This window comes from Chrysemys picta, chromosome 22 (assembly GCF_011386835.1).
Source record: "Chrysemys picta bellii isolate R12L10 chromosome 22, ASM1138683v2, whole genome shotgun sequence".
NCBI lineage: Eukaryota > Metazoa > Chordata > Testudines > Emydidae > Chrysemys > Chrysemys picta.
The window spans coordinates 16834446-16856635 of record NC_088812.1 but is presented as its reverse complement, the minus strand read 5'-3'; the positions used below and the strand labels follow the sequence as shown (position 1 = coordinate 16856635).

The 22190-nt window shown below is 43.8% G+C and overlaps 1 protein-coding gene across 6 annotated transcripts in view; it reads right to left on the bottom strand.

Annotated features, from left to right (window-relative positions):
- Nucleotides 1-22190, bottom strand: part of VDR (vitamin D receptor) — a 120481-nt gene that overhangs the window by 54389 nt on the left and 43902 nt on the right. For 5 of the 6 annotated variants that reach the window (XM_065576020.1, XM_065576019.1, XM_065576021.1 and 2 more), the window contains 2 exons: nucleotides 13219-13290; nucleotides 7800-7956 (listed from right to left, as the gene is read on the bottom strand). In XM_065576020.1, the coding sequence (XP_065432092.1) occupies nucleotides 7800-7956; nucleotides 13219-13282 (221 nt within the window). In that variant the 5' untranslated portion in view covers nucleotides 13283-13290. The remainder of the gene's footprint in view (nucleotides 1-7799; nucleotides 7957-13218; nucleotides 13291-22190) is intronic. The other variant, XM_042842207.2, reaches the window with a different exon arrangement.

Sequence of the window (22190 nt, the reverse complement as noted above, 5' to 3'; positions counted from 1 at the left end):
TCCTGGGACATAGAACAGCACCCAGAAGACAGAGTGGGGCTCTATTCTAGCAAAGAACAGTAACTCTGACTTTAGAGGTGACTGCACAGCTAAGAGAACAAGCATGTTTGTCCCCAGGCAAATACATGAGCAGCGGACACATGGCAAGGTTAAAGAGTTCCCAGGGATTTGCCCTTGTTGGCACCCACTGAAAGGCTCATGTTGGCAGAGCTGTAGTTCTTTGGCAACCCTTTGGTCTGTACCCATATGTCTGTTTGCAGAAATGGAATAATTGCTGCAAACTCCACCCTGCACTTTTGCTTCAGGTTCCAGGGATTGGGTTAGAAATGCAACAGAGACAACTGCACCCTGCCCAGAAATGCATTTATCAGGGACCCAAACTGCATTCCTGCCAGGAAGAATTAGGACTGGCTTGTTCAGCCAGACCTCTGAACTGAGATAGAAAGAGGAAAAAGTCCGGAGGGGCAGTTTGTGCCTTGTTTCTTTTTTCTATATCCTGGTTTTGTCTGCGGCAGTCTCATTACATTCATTTAAAAAAAAAAAAAAAAAAAAAAAAATGAACAGTTTATGCAGGCGTTTCCCCATGCACAGACATACCTTGCCTGGGTGAAATTTCTCTGGTGTGTGTTCTGCAGAAGGCCATAATGGTCCCTTCTGGCCTTGAAACCTATGAACCTACTTTACTGTTCTGTCATTTTTTTAGGGCGCATGAAAGCAGAGTACTATTTTTTTTCTTAGTAATCATTCACATAGTGGCACAGTTATACAAGACTCTTTACAATGGCAGACATGCCAACTTGTGAATTAATCGTGAGAGACGGGATTTCTAAGTAAAATTATTAAGCCTGACTCATAATCGTGGGATAGAACTCTCCAAAGTCAAGTTACCCCCCTCCCCAAAACACAGATGGGGGGGAAAAAAATCCTGACATTGGAGAGTTCTATCCTGCGATCATGAGTCAGACTTAATAATTTTACTTAATGATCACGGTCAGCCAGCCCCAAGGCTGACAGCGGCAGCCCTTCCTTGCAGGGCCTCCATGAGGATGGGCTGCCACTGTCAGCAGATGTGTGACCTGAGAGCACCTTAAAGGCTCAGAAACTGGAGAAGAAATAAAGAAATCCCACTTTTCATTAAAAAAAACTCATGATTTGGGGGGGGGGGGGGTCTAACTCACGATTTGTCAATGGTGAGGGTGGCAACAATGCAAATATGCCAGAGTTAACAGACTCCTTGCTACACAGAAGTTACAATGCACAGGTGGGAACCAGGGGTAGGGGGTGTGTGCACGCGGGGTGGAGGGAGGAAGGATAGTCTCTGTAGATGGAATCCTTTAAGAACAAATGGACCTTTAGAAGTTTTAGAAGGGGAGGAAAAACACTTGATAAGCATTACTGAAGAGCACCCAGCAAAGTTAAACTTGAGCTAGCCAACATTTTCCAGAAATTGCAAAAAAAACTTTCAAAGTTATGGGAATTTTTTTTTTAAATTGTAAAAGCTTCCCACCATCTCTAGAGTCAGGAGCGTGTGAGGGAGGGGAAGTAAGCCATCAGCAGAGATGCTTGGGTACTGTATGGGGCAAAGGATGGGGTGTAAAACATGGGCGGAAGCAGGAATAGCATTGGAAAGAACCTTGAGGGGAGGACACGGAGCATGAATTTGATGTGGAAGGGGAGAGGAAGCCAGTTACAAGATTTGGCACATGGGAGTCAAAGACAGGGTGGATGGAAAGTGATCTTGGCAACTACCTTTTGGACAGATGGGAGTGGGAAGAGGACAGATGCAGCAAAGGAGATTAAAAAATCATTCGGATAAGTGATAAGGTAGGTACAGACCAAGATAGGGCCATAAGGATGAAGGAAAGAATGGATTTTTGGGGGGCAGGGGAGAGAAACGAAACTACAGAACTTAAAGGACAAGCCATGGAGACACAACTTGGATGACTGGTGATATTGTCAACAGTAAGCAACAGGGAAAAAGAGGAAAGGGTTGGGTGAAGAGATTAGAGATAAATTTCTGCACTTGGTTACGCTGGTATCAATCCAGAATATCTCCACTGACTTCAGAGAAGTCACTCCAGATTTATTCTGAGTATGACAAATTTAGTTCAGTTTAAGAAATACTGAGCTGCCACTGCTTCAAAGGCCAACTGATGCCTATCAATGTCACTAGTAAATTGTAGTGTTACTTGAGACGTCAATTGGCCAAAGGTTATTTAGTGTCTGTTAGTACACATTTCAGTACCTCTGTATGAACCAATACATCGCCTCATAATATGTAGGAATTAAAGGGACTCCTAGGCCCTGCTGGTTTCAAACATTCGTAACTTCAGAACTATGGTACAAATGCATCTCACGTTTGCCTTGGTTTTAGGATTACACATGTGCCAACAAAGCCAGCTTTCAAGTCAGGAAAACAGTTTAGAAGAACACATGCCCTTCACTATGCTCTCTTGCGGGTGCAGTGCAGTCTTCTAAACGCACCTCAAGGCTTGACCCTGAAAACTGCTCAAAGGAAATGCACAAGTGCCAGGGACAAAACAAGCGAGTGAGGAGATCTGGCTGCAGAATGAACTTCTAAAGAAGACTGGATTCATGCAGAGACCTTCAGGGAAAATTGCAAAGCCTCTTCGGTAAAGTTTTGCTACCATAGCCAGAATGACATTAACAGTGGCTGTCACTGCCACTGCCCTCCTTGCAAAATGAAGACTCTACCCCCATGCAAGTCTCTCTAACCTCACAATGGAAAAGGAACCAGAAACGCCATGAAGTCCACTGGAAATTCCACTACCGCCATTTAGACTCATAGACTTTAAGGTCAGAAGGGACCATTATGATCATCTGGTCTGACCCCCTGCATGCTGCAGGCCATAAAACCGTCCCTACCCCTTCCCTGGACTCTGCTGTTGAAGTCCCCAATCCTGTTTTTAGTGACTTCAATCGGCAGAGACCCTCCTGCTAGAGATCCCTGCCCCATGCTGCGGAGGAAGGCGAAAAACCTCCAGAGGCTCAGCCAATCTGCCCTGGAGGAAAATTCCTTCCCGACCCCAAATGTGGCGATCAGTAAGACCCCGAGCATATAGGCAAGAGTCTCCAGCCCGACCCCGTTAGCCATTATACTATTTACCCACCATTGCTTGGCTTTCCTTGACTACTATGTTTTACCATTAAACCATTTCCTCCATAAACTTATCTAACTTTATCTTAAAACCAGACAGGTCCGTCGCCCCCACTGTTTCCCTCGGTAGGCCGTTCCAATATTTCACCCCTCTGACGGTCAGAAACCTTCGTCTAATTTCAAGTCTGAACTTCCCCACGGCCAGTTTGTATCCATTCGTTCTGGTATCCACGTTAGTACTAAGCTGGAATAATTCTTCTCCCTCCCTTGTATTAATCCCTCTAATATATTTAAAGATAGCAATCATATCCCCTCTCAGCCTTCGCTTTGTCAGACTAAACAACCCAAGCTCCTCTAGTCTCCTTTCGTACGACAGCTTTTCCATTCCTCTGATCATCCTAGTGGCCCTTCTCTGCACCCGTTCCAGTTTGAGTTCATCTTTTTTAGACATGGGAGACCAGAACTGCACACAGTACTCCAAATGAGGTCTCACCAGCGCCTTGTACAACGGAAGCAGGACCTCCTTATCCCTACTAGATATACCTCGCCTAATGCATCCCAAGACAGCATTGGCTTTTTTCACCGCCACGTCACATTGTCGACTCATAGTCATCCTGCGTCTACAAGAACCCCTAGGTCCTTCTCCTCTTCCGTTACTTCTAACCAATGCGTCCCCATCTTGTAACTAAAATTGTTATTAGTCATCCCCAAATGCATCACCTTACACTTTTCACTATTAAATTTCATCTTATTTCTGATACTCCAATTCACAAGCTCATTCAAGTCTCCCTGCAGAATATCCCTATCCTCCTCCGAATTTACAACGCCTCCCACCTTCGTATCATCTGCAAATTTTATCAGCCCACTCCTGCAATCGGTTCCGAGGTCAGTTATAAATAGATTAAATAAAATGGGTCCCAAAACCGAACCTTGAGGCACTCCACTAGTAACCTCCCTCCAACCCGACAGTTCACCCTTTAATACAACCCGCTGCATTCTCCCCAGTAACCAATTCCTTATCCACTTCTGGATTTTCATATCGATCCCCATGTTTTTCAGTTTGACCAATAATTCCTCATGGGGTACAGTATCAAACGCTTTACTGAAATCCAGGTATATTAGGTCCACCGCATTTCCCTTATCTAATAAATCCGTTACTTTCTCAAAGAAGGAGATCAGATTCGTTTGGCACGATCTGCCCTTCGTAAAACCATGTTGTAATTTATCGCAATTGCCACTACCCTCCAGGTCCTCAACTAGTTTCTCTTTCAGAATTTTCTCTAACACCTTGCACACTACAGATGTTAGACTAACAGGCCTGTAGTTACCCGGATCACTTTTTTTCCCTTTCTTGAAAATAGGAACCACATTAGCTATTCTCCAGTCTAACGGGACCACCCCCGAGTTTACAGATTCATTAAATATTATCGCTAACGGGCCTGCTATTTCCCGCGCCAATTCCTTCAATATTCTCGGATGTAGATCGTCCGGTCCTCCCGACTTAGCCCCATTAAGGCGTTCAAGTTTTGTTTCTACCTCGGATACGGTAATCCCCCATCCCGAATGCCCCTCTATAGTGGTGCTAGTATCCCTAATACCTTCATTGGCCTCATTAAACACCGATGCAAAATATTCATTTGTTTTATGTGGAAGGCACTCACGTGCTACCATGAAGGGCAGCAGTACAAGCTATTCTGTTACACAAAATCCCTGGGCTCCTTCATCCAGTATGTGGCAACTCTTTCACTCCTCTCCAATGAGCAGTCAGCTGGCAGGTAGCCGGTTTGGATTCCCTGCATGGAGTACCTTGCCCCGGCCATTGCTGCATCCTTTAGCAGCTGCTTGACTGCTATTTCTCCATAAGAGGCAGGTGCAGGACCCAGCAGGGGTGGAGGGTGAACAAGCTTCTCATGTGGGCCAGGGGAGGCAGGTCAGAGTGGGACTGGCTCTGCCCTGTGGTCTTCAACTACTTGTTTTTTACCCTCCTCCCCCCCCCCCCCCAACAGATTTCACTATAACTACTTCCGTCACACCCAGCGTAGCCAGTCCTGGTGATGTAAGACACCTCAGAACAGGACCTTAAGTGTTAAAATCAACAGGTCTAAAATGCAGAGGAACAAGGTAGTGTTTCAGGATAAGTCAACACACACACACACACACACACACACACACACGATCAATAAAGTGAGCTACTCTTGTCTGCAGCATTTGGCAAAATTGTTGCACTGGAGGTTAACATGCCAACATGGAAAACCGGAAAGTGGTGGGGTTTAGGGCTATATAAAAGGGAAGGACGCAAGAGAAGTGTTTTATAGTGATGAGCTTTTACTTTGGGTGGAATGGCCCTGGGAAACTTGAATCATAAATATGCAGTTAAAAAAATTCAATACATTTGGGAAAAAAAAGAACAAACAAACAAAAAAAATCGAAACCTCTGTAAACCAGGATCAAAGCAGAACATCCTGGGGGTGAAGAGGAAAGGTACAAAAAACTACCATGGTTAACATTATGTTTGGGAAAAAGGGAGCTTTAAAAAGGAAGAGAAGAAGCAAGTCAAGAAAGCAAGTCCTTAAGTTGAAGATACAAATGTTAAAGTTTTTATAAGGGCCCATGGAGACTGCTTAAGAATAACCAAGCAGGTGTAGGCACAATGTTTGTTCTGCTTTAACTGTATTAATTTAGAAAACAGATATAGCTAACAGATCAATCCTCTAGAGTGGATGCAGTAAAACCAGTATAGAAAGGTGTTTATATAGCCTATCTTAATACCAGTATAACTGAGACCACACTAGGGGGTTGTGCAGCTTTAATTATATCAACGTTTGGAAAAAAAAAACACACACACACACACACACACACCACAAAAGCCAAATGTCACCTTCCTGACCAAAATAGTTTAATCTGTACAAAAAAGGGTGGATGTAGGCCAAGCCACAATACCAGAGTCTCAGAAGGTGTGCATACCCTCTAAACAAAAAGGGAAGCACTCATGGATAAGAAACAAAGGGAGAAGGAAAACTGGCCATTTATTCCCTTCTCTGTGTCACCATGACAAAATTCTTGGTATGCATCATCCAGACTGCATGTGCCTGACTAGCTGATGACGCTAAACATGTGCGTGGAAGTGAGCACCTGAAAGGAGAGTTACTCATTTAGCCACAGTAATTGAGGAAATGTTGTTGTTCTAGTTAGCCAAGCTGCTGTGTAACCCAACTGGAAAACAATCAGCAAGGCTGTGGTATGCAAAACATCTCGTTCAGTAATTCCTGTGACTACTTGGCTCCTATAGCAACAGAAATTAAGGTTTTTAAAACCTCAGCTCAAATTGTAGTTATGAAGTTGACCATCCCAACTTCGTTTACTTTAATTCTACTACTGCCACCTGCTACTATCTTCTAATTACAATGCTAAATGCTTAAGTGAGTTTTGCCCTAATTAGTCACATAGTAGCTATTATCTTATTTAATTACACCAGCTCTTAGTCATTATATAGTTTGTACTAAACAGAAGAAGTTCCCATGCAAATCTTCTAGTGTTGTCAGTACAGAAATATTCTGTAAGACATACAACTGCTTCATTACATATAATTGCTGGGTGAGGGGGGATAATTGGCATACAGAAGTTCCTATTGTCTGGAACCCTCCAAGTTCATTCAGAGCTGCCCCTGCAGCTCCCAGAGGCAAATTTGCCCTTAACGAAGGGGCAGTACAAAGCTTATGCATCATTTAAATCCCTTTTAAGACCTATGCCCTAAGTGAATGCCAAGGAGGAGAGTTTGCTCCCTGGTGGAACCTTCTAACCGGTGTTCTCCAGTTATAGAAGGGGCTTATTATATGTGTGTGCCTACGTATAGAGGTAATAATAGGCATTGAAAGGTGGCGGGAGGTGGGGGAAGGAGCCAAATGAATAGGAGAGGAACAACATGAGTGAAAGGAAATGTACCAATGCAAGGGAAACTTAGTGGGCCCGATTCTCATTTACAGCATTTTGGCAATGTAACAGGCCTCAAAATGGGTCTAAATATAGGTTATGCCTACTGTAAAGCTCCTCGACGCTGCCGGAGCTGTTCAAAGAGAATCTGAGCAGCAAGTTTTTTAAACTTTTTATACAGAGTTCAATATCCATGTGACTGTTATATTGTGTAGACAAACAGTATTGCATAGATATTTCCAATAGAGAAAAAGGTGTGTGTGTGTGTGGGGGGGTCTTTTTAAAACTGCAGCTATTGTGTAGGTTTAGCAAGTGGCCAGTACGTTTTCCCAAGTCTTGGTGTAGGGTGAGAGGCATTTGCCTTTACAGTTCTCTCACTCATACAACTCCCTATGCTCATATAAATACAAGGTCCCCTCCACATGTATACAGGCTGTTTTATGTTAGCCAGTAGCATTTTACTATATAGAACACCTACTGCATTGGGATGGAGGCATAGCTGGACTTTTCAGCAACTGTATTAGTCATAGCCTCCTGCATCAGCACAAAGGTTTAGATTAGTGCACACATCAGACAAGTTCTCTCAAACGTACATGACGTTCAATTTTGCAGAGATGCGGATATTTCTAACTAGGAGCCAAAAAGCAGAGTTGCCTCCCCTTTGCTCAATCATCCTAACTAGGAAGAGTTCGTGATTTTAAAAAGGAAGGCTGGTTTCTAATTAGCTTTCACTCTCAAAAACATCACTTACCTAAAAAATCCTTTGCAGCCTTCACACGTCATGGCATTGAAATGAAAGCCAGTAGCTTTGTCTCCACAGACACCACAGATACGTGGGACGTTCCTATCAAATTCATTGGCTGGGTCAGGAAGAAGTGTTCTTGCTGCCATCGACTCCATCTCTGAGACTGAGAAAAAGCAAGAAGGTTATAGAGATCTCTTCATTACAGAGACTTGTTAAGCAAATCGAAGATGGAGGCACTGGGTTTCTGTTAACTCACTGGCAAAAGTACTTGTGTTGCCTCTGTATAGTACAAGGAACATGTACAGGAATGTGATGGAATCAAAAAATGAACACATGCAAATTTTGCTCATCTACCCAGCAATTGCATTGCTAATCTTCACTCCACCCACCCTCCCAATTTGACACATGCACCTTGAAGCAGTCTTTTATTAAGATCTGGGGAATGTATCTACATGGCTATATCCCAATCTGAAGTCAGGATCTTTTCTCCCTACCCTTTCATGATCCTTTCAGAAAGAGTTGTGCATTAAGCGTTCATCATTTATACCAACTGGAAAACATGCAGCTCACCAGAAACCAGTAAAATTTCCCTTCTGCAGAAAAAGGAAGTGACCCAAGTAGATCGTGCCACCTTTACGAGGAGATGAGTAAAATCGCAAACACAAGTCACACACTGCCAGTCACGTGAGCAGAGTTTTTTTTAAATGTCTTGGTTCTTAAATAATGGGGTTTTTGTTTGTTTGTATGTCTGGCTGGTAGTTTGTTTTTAAAAAGGGATGAAGAGGAAAGAGTTGGTGCTTCACAAAATGAAATTTAGAAATTGCACATACTGTATTATGTTGTCTGTGGCAGCAAACACTAGAATTAAGCATATATGTAGATGCCTGTTATAACCTCATTATTACAATATAGCAGCATGCTCATAACCGTGTCTAAAGTTTCCCACTTAGACAACTGAAGATCCTTTTTTTGAAATTTGATAACTCAAAAATGGCTAAAAGTTTGAACTTCCCAGGGTGTCCAGGCCTTGCTGGATAACAGTCTTTGGACTAATATGGAGTGGGGGGCGGAAATAAAACTATCTGCAACTGAACATTTTGCTTGATACACACAGTTAACATATCTGCTAAGTTTGGACTTTTTATAGAGAGCACCAATTAGATAAAATCACTGCTTGTCAGTTACATAGATGTGATTTTGAGCTGCTTTTTGATTGTGGAGTTCATCTCTTTGTATACTTTCAAACTGTGGAACCAGTCAATGAAATCAGTAGAAAGACCAGCAGTTTAGTCTTCTGCTCTCATCTACCTCGACCCAACATCCAAGCTTGAAAACCACAGGAAGATTATATGGTAGCAAGTTACTGAACTAAGTTTTTTTTTTTTTTAAAAAAAACCTCTCAAGAATCAGAATATGCAAGTGTTATTGTTACTCTGCAAATGTTAATTCCCACATTGCACCAGATTTTCAGAAGTGCTCAGCACTCAGAAGCTCCCATTGTTTTCCAGGGGAGCAAACAGCATTTGGCTGGGAGCAGAGAATTTATCAGAATCTGATCAGGTACCTGAATAAGTAAAGTGGGAGCTGAGCTGGCTCGTGGAGTTTTGAGGTTACATTTTTAGAGGGGATTGGGTTCCATTCTTAGTTCTGCCAATGATTCACTGTGCAATTTTGAGAAAGTCTCGTCACCTCTGTGCCTCAGTTTCCCCATCTGTAAAGTGGTATTAGCTCAGAGGGATTGAGAGGCTTAATTTAAAATCAATTTACAAACTTAAGATCCCCAAATAGAAATAGAGTATTTTTGTTAGGATACACATTTCAATAGCATAATTAACAGATGACGACATGTGCAATACAGGCATGTTACTATAGGATTTCTAACTTGCATGCTCTGTCTTTTCAGTGTTGAAAATACTATTCTTAACATCGGATTAAGTAAGTTTAGTATTTAAATGCATTAGGGAAATTCAGTAAAAGTATGCCTCAGACAGGATTGGAACATGCGACAGTAACACACTTGTGCTCTATTTAATACGGACTCTCTGTAAATAGCCTTGAATGTATCTTACTCTTGTGTTAAGGTTTCCTCAGTAACTCATGTTAATTTAGCAGCCAGGAGGGAATCATACGGTCTGATTCTCAGTTGAAGGCAGCTTTATCTGGCTCTGGCAGTGTCAAGGGGCCTTAAAGAACTGTGTAGAGCTGCCTTGATGTACATGAGAACCAGGGCCAAAGTCTTCGGTTTATACCCAACATTCAAACTACTTAAATAGAGAGTCTGTATTCAATAGAATACAAGTGTCTATTAATCTAAATGCCTACTTGTACTGATCTAATCAGGCTCATTAGCTGCCCACCACTGCCATAAGGAATAATATTATACCTTTCAAGTGATCAAAATATCTACTCCACTTTTTGAAAGGCTTTTTCAGTGAGTACTGGAATTGTCCTGTATACTGCTCTCTTCAGGCAGCGATTAATCAACAACCAAGGCCCCAGACTCAATAATCACATGAGCAATAAAAAGTCATTCAGTACAGTATTACTGGCCTTTGCTTTTTTTTTTTTTTTTTTTTTTTTTAAACTCAGCAGTTTGTACATTTTGATTTAAATCCACTTTAAAAAGAAGTGAACCAATGTTTCCTGCTAATATAGAGAGCTAATCCATAAAGTGATTGCAAAATTGCACTGTACAGGCTGTTTGAAAATCAATGCACAGAAAAGCAAACCCTTGAGTAAGATTTTCAAAAGTGCCTGAGGGCCAGATTTCTAAAAGGGTATTTAGGCAGTGAGTGGGGTTTTCAGAAGTATGCCTAACACCAATTGGGTGTTACCTTTGAACATCTAGCCCAAGTGACTTAGGATCCTCAGTCTTATTTTCAAAAGTGACATAGGCACTCAAGAACCTAGAGTCCCATTGAAATTCTGAGAGTCTTTAGACTAAGAGCTTGTCTACACTTGACACGCTACAACTGAACTGCTGTAGCGCTTCAGTGAGAACATTACCTACGGGTTCTATCAGTGTAGGTATTCCATCTCATAGATTCAGGCCAGAAGGGACCATCGTGATCATCTAGTCTGACCTCCTGCACATCACAGGCCACAGAACCTAGCCCACCCACTCCTGTAATAGATCTCTGGCTGAGTTACTATCACCCCCAATACAGATACCACTAAACCAACAGATGACTTCTTCTGTCAATTTAGCTACTGCTGGTGGATTAACTACCAAGGTGGATTAACTATACAGATGGGAGAACCCCTTCTAGGGTGACCAGATGTTCCAATTTTATAGGGACAGTCCTGATATTTGGAGCTTTTTCTTACATTAGGTGCCTATTACTAGGGCCGGCTCTGGCTTTTTTGCCGCCCTAGGCAAAAAAGCCCCCCGCCGCCCCCCTCCCCTCCCCCAGCACAGCAGGGGAGGGCGCCAGGCCCGGGCCCGCAATCCCCGACCAGCCGGAGCGCCGGGGGGAGGGTGGCGAGCCCACCGCGGCTCCGCTCTCCCCAGCGGCCAGAGCGCCGGAGGGAGGGCGGCGAGCCCGCTGCGGCTCCGCTCTCCCCGGCGGCCGGAGCGCCCCGCCGCGCTGCCCCCCTCCAGGCACCGCCCCAAGCACATGCTTGGTGGGCTGGTGCCTGGAGCCAGCCCTGCCTATTACCTCCACCCCCTGTCCCAATTTTTCAAACTTACTCAAACTAAGATTTCTCAAAAACTTACTTACTGCTGCTGCTGTAGTAAGGGTCTACACTGAATTGCTGCAGCTGTGCCACTATAGCATTTTAAGTATAGACATATCCTATGTCACTTTTGAAAACTGGATTTGCGTACCCAAGAAGTTTAGACACTCTTGAAAGTTTTACCCCTTAACACAGTGGATGTTTTCCAGAGTAAACACACAAAGAAAGTGCATTCAAGGGCTAGGATTTGCAAAGGTGTCCTTGAGTTTTAACAGATTTGGGGTGCCTAACTCCCTTGAAATTCATTAAAAAGCAACAGAGGGTCCTGTGGCACCTTTGAGACTAACAGAAGTACTGGGAGCATAAGCTTTCGTGGGTAAGAACCTCACTTCTTCAGATGCAAGTAATGGAAATCTCCAGAGGCAGGTATATATCAATGTAGAGATAACGAGGTTAGTTATCGTCTCCAGCCAAGCACTGAGGTACAATCGCATCTGCTCCAACCCCTCAGACAGAGACCAACACCTACAAGATCTTCACCAAGCATTCTCAAAACTACGATACCCACACAAGGAAATAAAGAAACAAATCAACAGAGCCAGACGTGTACCCAGAAGCCTCCTGCTACAAGACAGGCCCAGAAGAGAAACCAACAGAACCCCACTGGCCATCACCTACAGTCCTCAGCTTAAACCTCTCCAACGCATCATCAGTGATCTACAACCCATCCTGGACAATGATCCCTCACTTTCACAGACCTTGGGAGGCAGGCCAGTCCTCGCCCACAGACAACCTGCCAACCTTAAGCATATTCTCACCAGCAACCACGCACCGCACCATAACAACTCTAACTCAGGAACCAACCCATGCAACAAACCTCGATGCCAACTCTGCCCACATATCTACACCAGCAACACCATCACTGGACCTAACCAGATCAGCTACAACATCACCGGCTCATTCACCTGCACGTCCACCAATGTTATATATGCCATCATATGCCAGCAATGCCCCTCTGCTATGTACATTGGCCAAACTGGACAGTCACTCCGCAAGAGGATAAATGGACACAAGTCAGATATCAGGAATGGCAATATACAAAAACCTGTAGGAGAACACTTCAACCTTCCTGGCCACACAATAGCAGATGTAAAGGTTGCCATCTTACAGCAAAAAAACTTCAGGACCAGACTCCAAAGAGAAACTGCTGAGCTCCAGTTCATTTGCAAATTTGACACCATCAGATCAGGATTAAACAAAGACTGTGAATGGCTATCCAACTACAGAAACAGTTTCTCCTCCCTTGGTGTTCACACCTCAACTGCTAGCAGAGCACCTCACCCTCCCTGATTCAACTAACCTCGTTATCTCTACATTGATATATACCTGCCTCTGGAGATTTCCATTACTTGCATCTGAAGAAGTGAGGTTCTTACCCACGAAAGCTTATGCTCCCAGTACTTCTGTTAGTCTCAAAGGTGCCACAGGACCCTCTGTTGCTTTTTACAGATTCAGACTAACACGGCTACCCCTCTGATACTTGAAATTCATTGTGACCTGAGTGCTGAACTCTCTTATAGTCCTACAGAAACCCCAGCCAAAAATTACAGAATTCACTCCCAGCTATTTTAGAAACTCACAAATTCTCCCTCTTTCCTGACATACTGCAGAAGCAAGCAATAGGCATCCCACTACAGACAGATATTCCTTCTGTAAGAGAGAAAAACAAAAACAAAAACTACTTTACCGGCATCCAGAACATGCGTCACACCGTCCTGGTATACTCCCCAACAGTTCTGAAGTTGTGACATGGAACAATCTGTGGTCAAAAAATGTTTGACAATGTAATTGCTCAAAACATTAATGATGGTCAGGCAAGTCAAATGGATAATCTCAGATTCTGCTTGAATTCTGGGAATTTACTCCTGCCTTTAACTCTGATCTATTGACGTAAGCAATATTCATTACCTGGGTGTGGTGTTCTCAAAATAACCCACCCCACCCAAAAAGGTTCTTGCAGCACCAAATGCCATGTTCAGCTTTCCATGGCACAGAGGTTCTCATAACGTGTCTACAGGAGGCGGGGTTAAGAGATATTGCTAATAGGAGGGCATACTGCCCTCCAGATGCCCAGACCAAGCACATTGCTAGGAGAATTAGAGCAATGCTAGGGGAGAATCCATGCCGTGCTCAAAGACACAGGAAGAAGAACAAAGGATGAGAATGACGCACAGCTAGTTTCTTTAATCTTGATAACATTTTTCTATAAACGTAAGTTTCACAATTCAGCTCGTCAAGTCCTTAACACTGAGGCACTGGCAGGCTTGTGTGGGATGGAGTTAATTGGTGCTGAATGGCTTTTCCCAGCTTTGGCCTTGATTCAACAAAGCATTTACACATGAAGTCAGTGGGATCATTTAAATGCTGAAAGTTAAGATGCATGTTTAACTACCATGTGGAATGGGGAAATCTCATTTCTTTTTCTGGCTACCCTGTTGGCATGATTACAGGACAACAGTGGATTAATATGTGCATGCTCAGATCCCAGAAATAATTGAACGGGTTACTTTTTTGCTTTGGTGCATTTACATTGGAACTGTGACTAATCTACGCAGCTGCTCTGCTTCCTTCCCCAGACCTGAAGAACTCTGTGGAGCTCAAAAGCTTTATCTTCCACCAACAAAGTTGGTTAAAAATAAAAAAATAAAAAAAAAAATAAAAGATATTACCTCATCTACCTAGTCTCTGTTCTATGCAATAGAGATACCACACTAACTTCTTTCCCCATTTTCTGCAGTGATTCACCACTGTCAGTTTCCCATTTTGAAGGCTGAGATATGAAGCCTTGTCACTATTTGTGCAGCTGCTAGATCAAAAGGCCAAATGAAAAGTTCTAGAATACTTTTATTAAACTGAAATTACTTTGACTTAATACTTTCTATTAATCCTTTTCTCAGAAAGAGTAGAATAGAATTTTGCTAAGAGTTTAAATTTTTTTTTTAAATCAAAAGAGACTCAAGACTGAGACAGTCCAATATTTATATTATTTCAGTTAAAAAAAAATTCCACCTATAAAGATCTGCTTCCCATTTACCAACCCATAGAGAATGGAGGATAATCTGAAATATTTTGGGATAGGTTTGACACACACTGCTACAGATCTCTACCAATCTTAATATTTGGTGTCAATTACTACACCTCTCTTATCTAGCATCCCCCAAACCTAAGATTTTAGTGTATTTTTTAAAGAGGCAAAAGGAGTTAGGTGCCCAAATTCCATAGGAAATACCATCTTAGGTCAATAAAGATATACTGGACCATTATGAAAGTGAAAACCATGCAAGTGTACAAGAAGTTACACATTTAGAAGTTAGAGGGAAAGGTATTGCTAGGACATTAGTCCATCAAACCACTACTCTACCCTCCTTGAAGTCGCCCCTCAAGACTAATCTCTACCATATGGTTAACTCACCTAATAATGGCTGGGTAGATGGTCAATGGGGACTTTATATCTATGCCTATACCTTTTTTAAGAACAAGAACATCTCTAACCCATCACACAGCTAGGCTATATAAATGGATGTTCTTACTACGGTTACATTCATCCTCCTTTCCCGGTTCCTTTTTTTTTTTTTTTAATTTAAAGCCACTTGCTGTATTTTATCATACTTCAGATTGTAATCGCTCTAGGATATGGTCTGTCTCTTGTGTTTCTATAGCACGTACACAGCATAATGGGGCCCGGTCACAAATGGAGTCTGGACTGGTCCTCTATTACAAACCAGTTCTTAAATGACCATTTTCCCCTCCATATTATGTTCCTCTAGATCCAACAGCAGCTTCTGTTCTGCTGTGAAACATGCTGTACCCTCTGCAGCTTTCAAAGAACCCTGGGGCACAGGGCAAGTCTGGGCAGAGATTAGGCAAATTCATTATATAGATTTACAAGACTGTTTGGTATCCCAAAGATTTAAATAAGAATTAAATTTGTGAGGTGATCCTGTCAGATCTCAAATGTTAAGCAGGACTGGGCTGAGGTAGCATGTGGATAGAAGAATTCCATAGGATACAGGTTCTGCAGACAATGGTGTTGGCAATTCCATAGGTGGCACTCTCCCTCCCCTGAGACGGTAACACTACTTCACCCGGGATGCTGCTGTGTTTTAAACATCAAACTTGAGGTCCTGGCTACTTACGGTCAATAAAAGGTCCCCTGATTTTGTTTGGGGGGGGGGGGGGGTCAGGAGGGAACCAAGACTCTGGATATTAGCATTGTTATCATGGCAACCCTTCAGCGCTCTTCTGACTCACTCAATTCACACAGTGTTGGATGGTCTAAAGGATTTTTCTTCACTTCCTGTGTTGAACTGCTGTGTGATGCCCCATCTACTTTTAAAACAACTATTAAACTCTCCTTTAGGAGGAAGTTGGAATTTAGGGATTGGATTAAGGGATACTTGTGTTTTGTAGTTGCTGACTTTGTAAATAAAGTGCTTTGAGATCCTTCAGTATGAAAAACACTACAATAGGTAAAGAAAGCCATTGGGCCAGAGAGTGTCCATTGCCCTGTTCCTTGTGGAGTCACTGAGATCCACTGCTATTCTGATTTAGTGTTTTTTACACCCATTTTGCCCTGATATAAGTGATGTACATGGGGCAGGGTAATGGAGAATCAGACCCTCTTTCTTGCTCTCTCTTCTTTGCATCTGCTCCATCCTTAAGATTTTGTAGCTCTCTCTCATACAAATACCAAGATCTGCCAGCTGCTCCCCGCCTTATGTATTTTGCCAGAGACATCACATGGCACCCTTAGAATGACTCCACTGCCCATTGATGGTATTCTTTGTTTGGAGTAATCACTTTGTCCTTGTGACAGATATTGCAACCCATGCAATATTTTGGGGGACCACGGTATTACATTTATGAATGGTTTACATATTATGTTTTACTCCATAGTGAGGGGCTATGGGGGCGGGGGAACCACATCTCCTACAGGAACTAGAAACAGCAGGAGGTAATTACCCAGAGATCAAACAATTCCAGAGAAGTTCCACCCCACAGGGTAGTTTTCACAGAGGGGGAAAAGCTGGATTTTCCAGAGATAGGAAACAAAGAAAGGACTTTTGGTAGAACAGGATGAAATTAAATGGACTTGTGGTCTTCCTTTTGATTTAGCAAATGGACAGGACTTTCTGTCCCAGGAAAAGCCCCACCCCTTGCTGAAGGGTTGGAAGGAATGTCGGCCTGTCAGACTCATCCTGTGGGAAGAGGAGTGAATTCTGGCATGTTTAGTCAGTGTGTAGGAACTTTTATTGCTTTTATATGCTTTCGCCATATGCTTTTTTGTCCTAAAAATAAATGTACTCTGCTCAGAAAGAGCTCTGTGGTCACTGGTGAAAAAAACAAAAACATTGTCCTTGTCCTTGGAGAGAAAGCACAGCCCATGACAGTGCACAGCAGGGGGCTGCGCAGCCTTAAAAGCTCCAGTCAGAAGGAATCAGAGTAGAAGCCGTGTTAGTCTGTATCTGCAAAAAACTTGTTCTTTTAGTCAGAAGGAAATGGGATAAGGGTCCCTACCCAGCAACGGGTGACAGTAGAGACTCGAGACCTGACTGGGCATTCCTGGAATGGATGATGGAGGGGAAATACAGGAACATACTGAAAACAGAGACAAACTCTGCATTTTAGCTCTCCATTAATACAGCACATCAACTCTGAATCCACAGGCCATGTGGCTGCCTGTGAAACATGGGCAGATTCCCCTTATTTGGGCTCCCTCGCCATGTTTGTATTTTAAAAACAGAGGTTTTTCAAATTAGTTTTAGCGTTCGAATCCCAAACCTAACAGAGGAACATCCCAGCTGGAATCAAAACTAACTTTTGCTCTGCTTTAATTCTTGCCATAATCTAGGCTGTGGATTTCTCAAATAGCTGCCAAGGTGCAAGATGCAGATTTTCCACCCTTTGTGCGCGTTTGCCTGATCAGCAGGGACATTACATAAATTATAACCTGCAGGTTTCACTAACCAGGTTACTCAGACACCAAAAGCAGCATCCTCCCAACCTCAATCTGTCTGCCAACCTCCCTCCCTCCCTCCCTGCAAAGCAGCAGCTTCCTTTTCTCCCCCAGCTCTACACGAAACATCCATCAGAATTAGTCACTGCTATGCACTAGTGCCCTAGCTACTCCGATGGAACTAGGTTGCCCCAGCACCTCTGTGTGTTATCTAAGTGCTAGGGATGTGGATAGGACGTTACAATGCACCCAACATTTTTCCAAAATGAAGGTGGCTTCCCTGGCTGAGTGGGACATTGTCCCTTAGGGAAACAGGAGTTCAATATTAGAACAAAGTGTCCCACACCCCTTAAAACAATATTGGATGAAGACCTAGAAAGCATGCTTTGTTGATATCTACATAAAGCCAGATTAACATTTATAAACATCTGGCACCTGCAAGTGTTAAGTTCTGGGAAGGAATAATACTGCCATCTCTAATCACTCTGGTACCTGGGCACCAAGGTCTAATTGGGAGATACCTTCAGAAATGGAAAGCAGCACAGTGCCATCCTCTCTTCTCCTCTGCTGGGAGAAAGGGTTGAGTGGGAAGGATGGTAAAGAGAAGGACCATTGTCTCTTCCCCATATGGGGTACCAGTAAACTTCTGCTTCCTCTGCAGGTATATTCCGTGCCTAGATGGTCCAGTCAATGCTAACCCTGAGTTACTGACACTCTGCTCCTTGCTCTGATAAGACTCTGGCCAGTACACCCGCACCAAGCAGAGAAGAGCACTCCAGCTCTCTAGTTCCTGCTATGCCTGTAGGGTGACCAGATCAGCGCTATAAAATATCGGGACGTGGGGGGGGGGGGGAGGGGGGGAGCAAAGAAAGGGGGGGGGCGCGGAGAATGAAACTCCTCTTTTTTTTCCCCCCTCCCTAAGGGGCCGGGGGCATTAGCAGGCCCCGGCCGCGCGCACTGCCCTCCCCCGGAGCCTCCCGCCCCCCGGCCCACCATGTGCATATGCGGCGCGTGGTGGGTCCGGGCAGGGGTAGTGCGGAGCCGGCAGGGGCCAGCGCGGGCCGAATCCCCGCTGCTGCCGGGGAGCCCCGCGCCTCTCCCTCCCGCTGCCCCGGCCACATGCAGCACGTGTCCCCTGCGCCTAGTCTCCCTCCCGCCGGGAAGGAGCCGCTGGACGCACGCCACATGTGCCCAGGGTGGGCTGGGGGGCGCGTCCCGCTGGGAAGGAGCTGCAGCTGCGAGCGGGAGTGGCGCGGGGCTCCCCGGCAACAGCAGGGATTCGGATGCACGCCACATGTGCCCGTGGCGGGCCGGAGGCACAGGGAGGGAGGGGAGGCGCTGATCGACAGGACTGGGCGGCTTTGGGAGTGGAGGGTGGGTGCTGACATGGGGGCTGCTGACGTATTACTGTAGCTCTTTGGAAATGTACATTGGTAAATTCGGGCTCCTTCTCAGGCTCAGGTTGGCCACCACTGCATTACTGAGTCTTGTAATTACACTGTATATGCTTTATCCCTGTAGCTTGCTCTCCCTGCTATTAGCTTACTTAACTTTTAATGAAAAGCAAAGGTGGTTTGTCATTAAAATTACACAATTAATTATTCTGCTCTCCTAATGAACGTCAGATGCAATCACCATGAGAATTACTAGGCCGTTTAGCACAATTTCGTGTTGGAATTCCTGGAATATGTTACTCAATACTAGAACGAAACTGACAGATCTGCAGGATGGTGGATTCGTCAAGCTGACATTTATTCTTCAACTCTTGAAAGAGCCCAAGTTGTTTGTCTTAAGACTGTTGCCCCTGGTCATGCACCTCTGATTTGGAAAAAAGGTCAAACTAGTTTCACATCTGTATGTAGGAGCTGACCTATTTTTTGTCCTGGTGGAGTCTACGTAGAGGCTTAAAAAAAAAAAAAAAAAAAAAAAACCACACTCTGTGCTATACCAAGGGTAGAGTTCAGTGAGTCCTATTCCAATAGAGCAAACTGAAGTCAAGTCTTTGAAAAGTTAGGTCATCATCCTAACCTTAAAATTTCCTTCCACTGTAAGGTTGACTAAGAATGGAAAAACAAAACTGCCATAGCCACACTGAGCTGGTTAAGAATATAATTAACAATTAGAACACTACCAGACAATATGCAGAGGAAGCAATTATAGTAAGGAAGCCCCTATAGTTAAACATTAAATAGATGGGGGGAAATAATCTGCATAGCATGAATGATACTGCACGTTCTTTTAAACACTAATATACTATATTCAATTACCATCTCATAACACAAGAACTAAGGGTCACCAAATGAAATTAATAGGCAGCACATTTAAAACAAATAAAAGGAAGTACTTCACACAACACAGTCAACCTGTGGAACTCCTTGCCAGAGGATGTTGTGAAGGCCAAGACCATAACAAGGTTAAAAAAAGAACTAGCTAAATTCATGGAGAATAGGTCCATCATGGCTATTAGCCAGGATGGGCAGGAATAGTGTCCCTAGCCTCTGTTTGCCAGAAGCTGGGAATGAGCGACAGGGGATGGATCACTTGATTACCTGTTCTGTTCATTCCCTCTGGGGCACCTGGCCAATGTTGGAAGACAGGATACTGGGCTAGACAAACCTTTGGTCTGACCTAGTAGGGCCATTCTTATGTTCTTCTTGTTTGTGGCTGTGTGATCCTTCTTACATAGGAATGACTGAAGGCATGTTGGACATGCAGAAAACCCGATCACATTCATCATTAGTGGAAGGGTCTGCCAGAACAATTTTAGAGTTGACTCCTCTGCAGGATGGTTAAAAGCCACATTCTACTATTAGCATCACTGGGTGAGATTAAAGGCAGAATTAACTAAACCCCAGATATGGACCTGCAATATTTGGAACAAAGAATCCATGTCAGCCCTACGCGTCTCCAAAAGGAGAGAGATGTTAGGGAACTAGCTTAGGACTTGGAGATCAAGGGTCTCTGCAAAGCTACCTCATTATCCACTTTCAGATCCCACCTCAAAAAACCACACACCACATTCCTTTGCCATTATGCCTACAAAAACTACAGTGGTTAGTGCTGCTGGTCAGGGCCGCCCCGGGGGGGCAGGTGGGGCAATTTGCCCCAGGCCCGCCCCCCTCCAAGAATATAGTATTCTATAGTATTGCAACTTTTATGGAAGGGGCCCCCAAAATTGCTTTGCCCCAGGCCCCCTGAATCCTCTGGGTGGCCCTGCTGCTGGTGTGAAGAGAACACCAACTATCATGATGACCAATATTATCCACTAATACCTCAGGAAGTTGTTAAATAAAAGCTACTAAAGACATTTTTATATTAGCAGGTCCAGATAATTTGCAGCCAAAAATTTAAAAAAAAGTTGGTTGAGGAGCTCGCTGGACCATTAATGCTGATTTTCAATAAGTCTTTAAGCACTGGGGAAGTTTCAGAAGACTGCTTTTAAAAAGTAATGATGTAAATGGGGGGGGGGGGATGACAAAGGGGGATCCCCTCAGGATTAGGTCAGAGATGCACTCCCCAACTTCAACCTTAACGCCACCTTAAATGTGTCTGTCCAAGAACAGATTCTGTTTCCAAGGGTGAGTGACAGAAGGCAAAGTGCTGGCTGGTAAACCATGTTTACTAGTCTGCTCGGAAGTTTATGTGTGGGGGTGGCAGAGACACACAGGGACTGGGCCAGATTTAACTGCTGTGGCTCAGTAAGCCTAAGTGAGTGACAAACAAGGAGAACATGAGGCGCTCTAGTGTGTAGATAGGTCTATAAGCACAAAGTGGAGAGGGTTTTCCATTCTGAAGAAGGAAGTGCAAAGGTTCAGATGAAGTTGCAGAAAGGGAAGTGGAATTAAATCACAAAGGCACCATCAGGAGGGACATCACTGAGACAGATGTGAATGATGCAGGACGGCAGAAAAAAATAAAAAATAAATAAACCACCACACAGTGGCGTTATCGAAAAGAAACATGCATGGACCCATTAATCTTAAGAGTCCAGCTAAGTGTGGATCAGGCTTAGAGTTAGAAGATTAGAGTGAGAAGATGCAGAGACGTGAAGCATGGGCAAACAAATGGAAGAAGTTGCCTCTTCTTTCCAGTGGTTCTAGTGAATATAACCATGTTTCTCAATCTGAGAGGCAAGAGAAATGGCTTTCTGCATCCTGACTTCCTAAACAAGAAGTAGACATAAAAGGTAAAAAGAAGAACATGGAAAAAACCTATAATAAGCAGAAATTCCATAGCAATCTAATAGACAACCTTTAGAGACATGGGAAGAGAAACAAAGCTGTGCTGGATTAATGCTGATGATGTTGGGAAATCCTTCCAGCATTGAAATACATGATCAATAAAAGGATCACCAATAGTAGAGGCCAACCAATGGACATACAGCGAGCAATGGAATAGTGCCAGGAGCATCTAATTCAGACATTCAGCACTGATATCCGTTTAAGCAGATGGGTACCAACCTCATAGGTTCGAAATTGACAGGGGTTGGTAGGCAGGCTGGCTTGAAACTTGGGGGGGAAATGGGTAGTTGATGAATTCTCATTTCACTAAAAGTCTGGAATCAATTTAAATAAATATTTGTAAGATGGACAGAGTCTGATTTGTCATTGTCCTGTGTCATGGGCAGTCATTTATACCAGGGAAAAGCATGTGCAATGCGGGTATGAAATGCTATGAAACAGGGATAAAAACAATTATGGTTT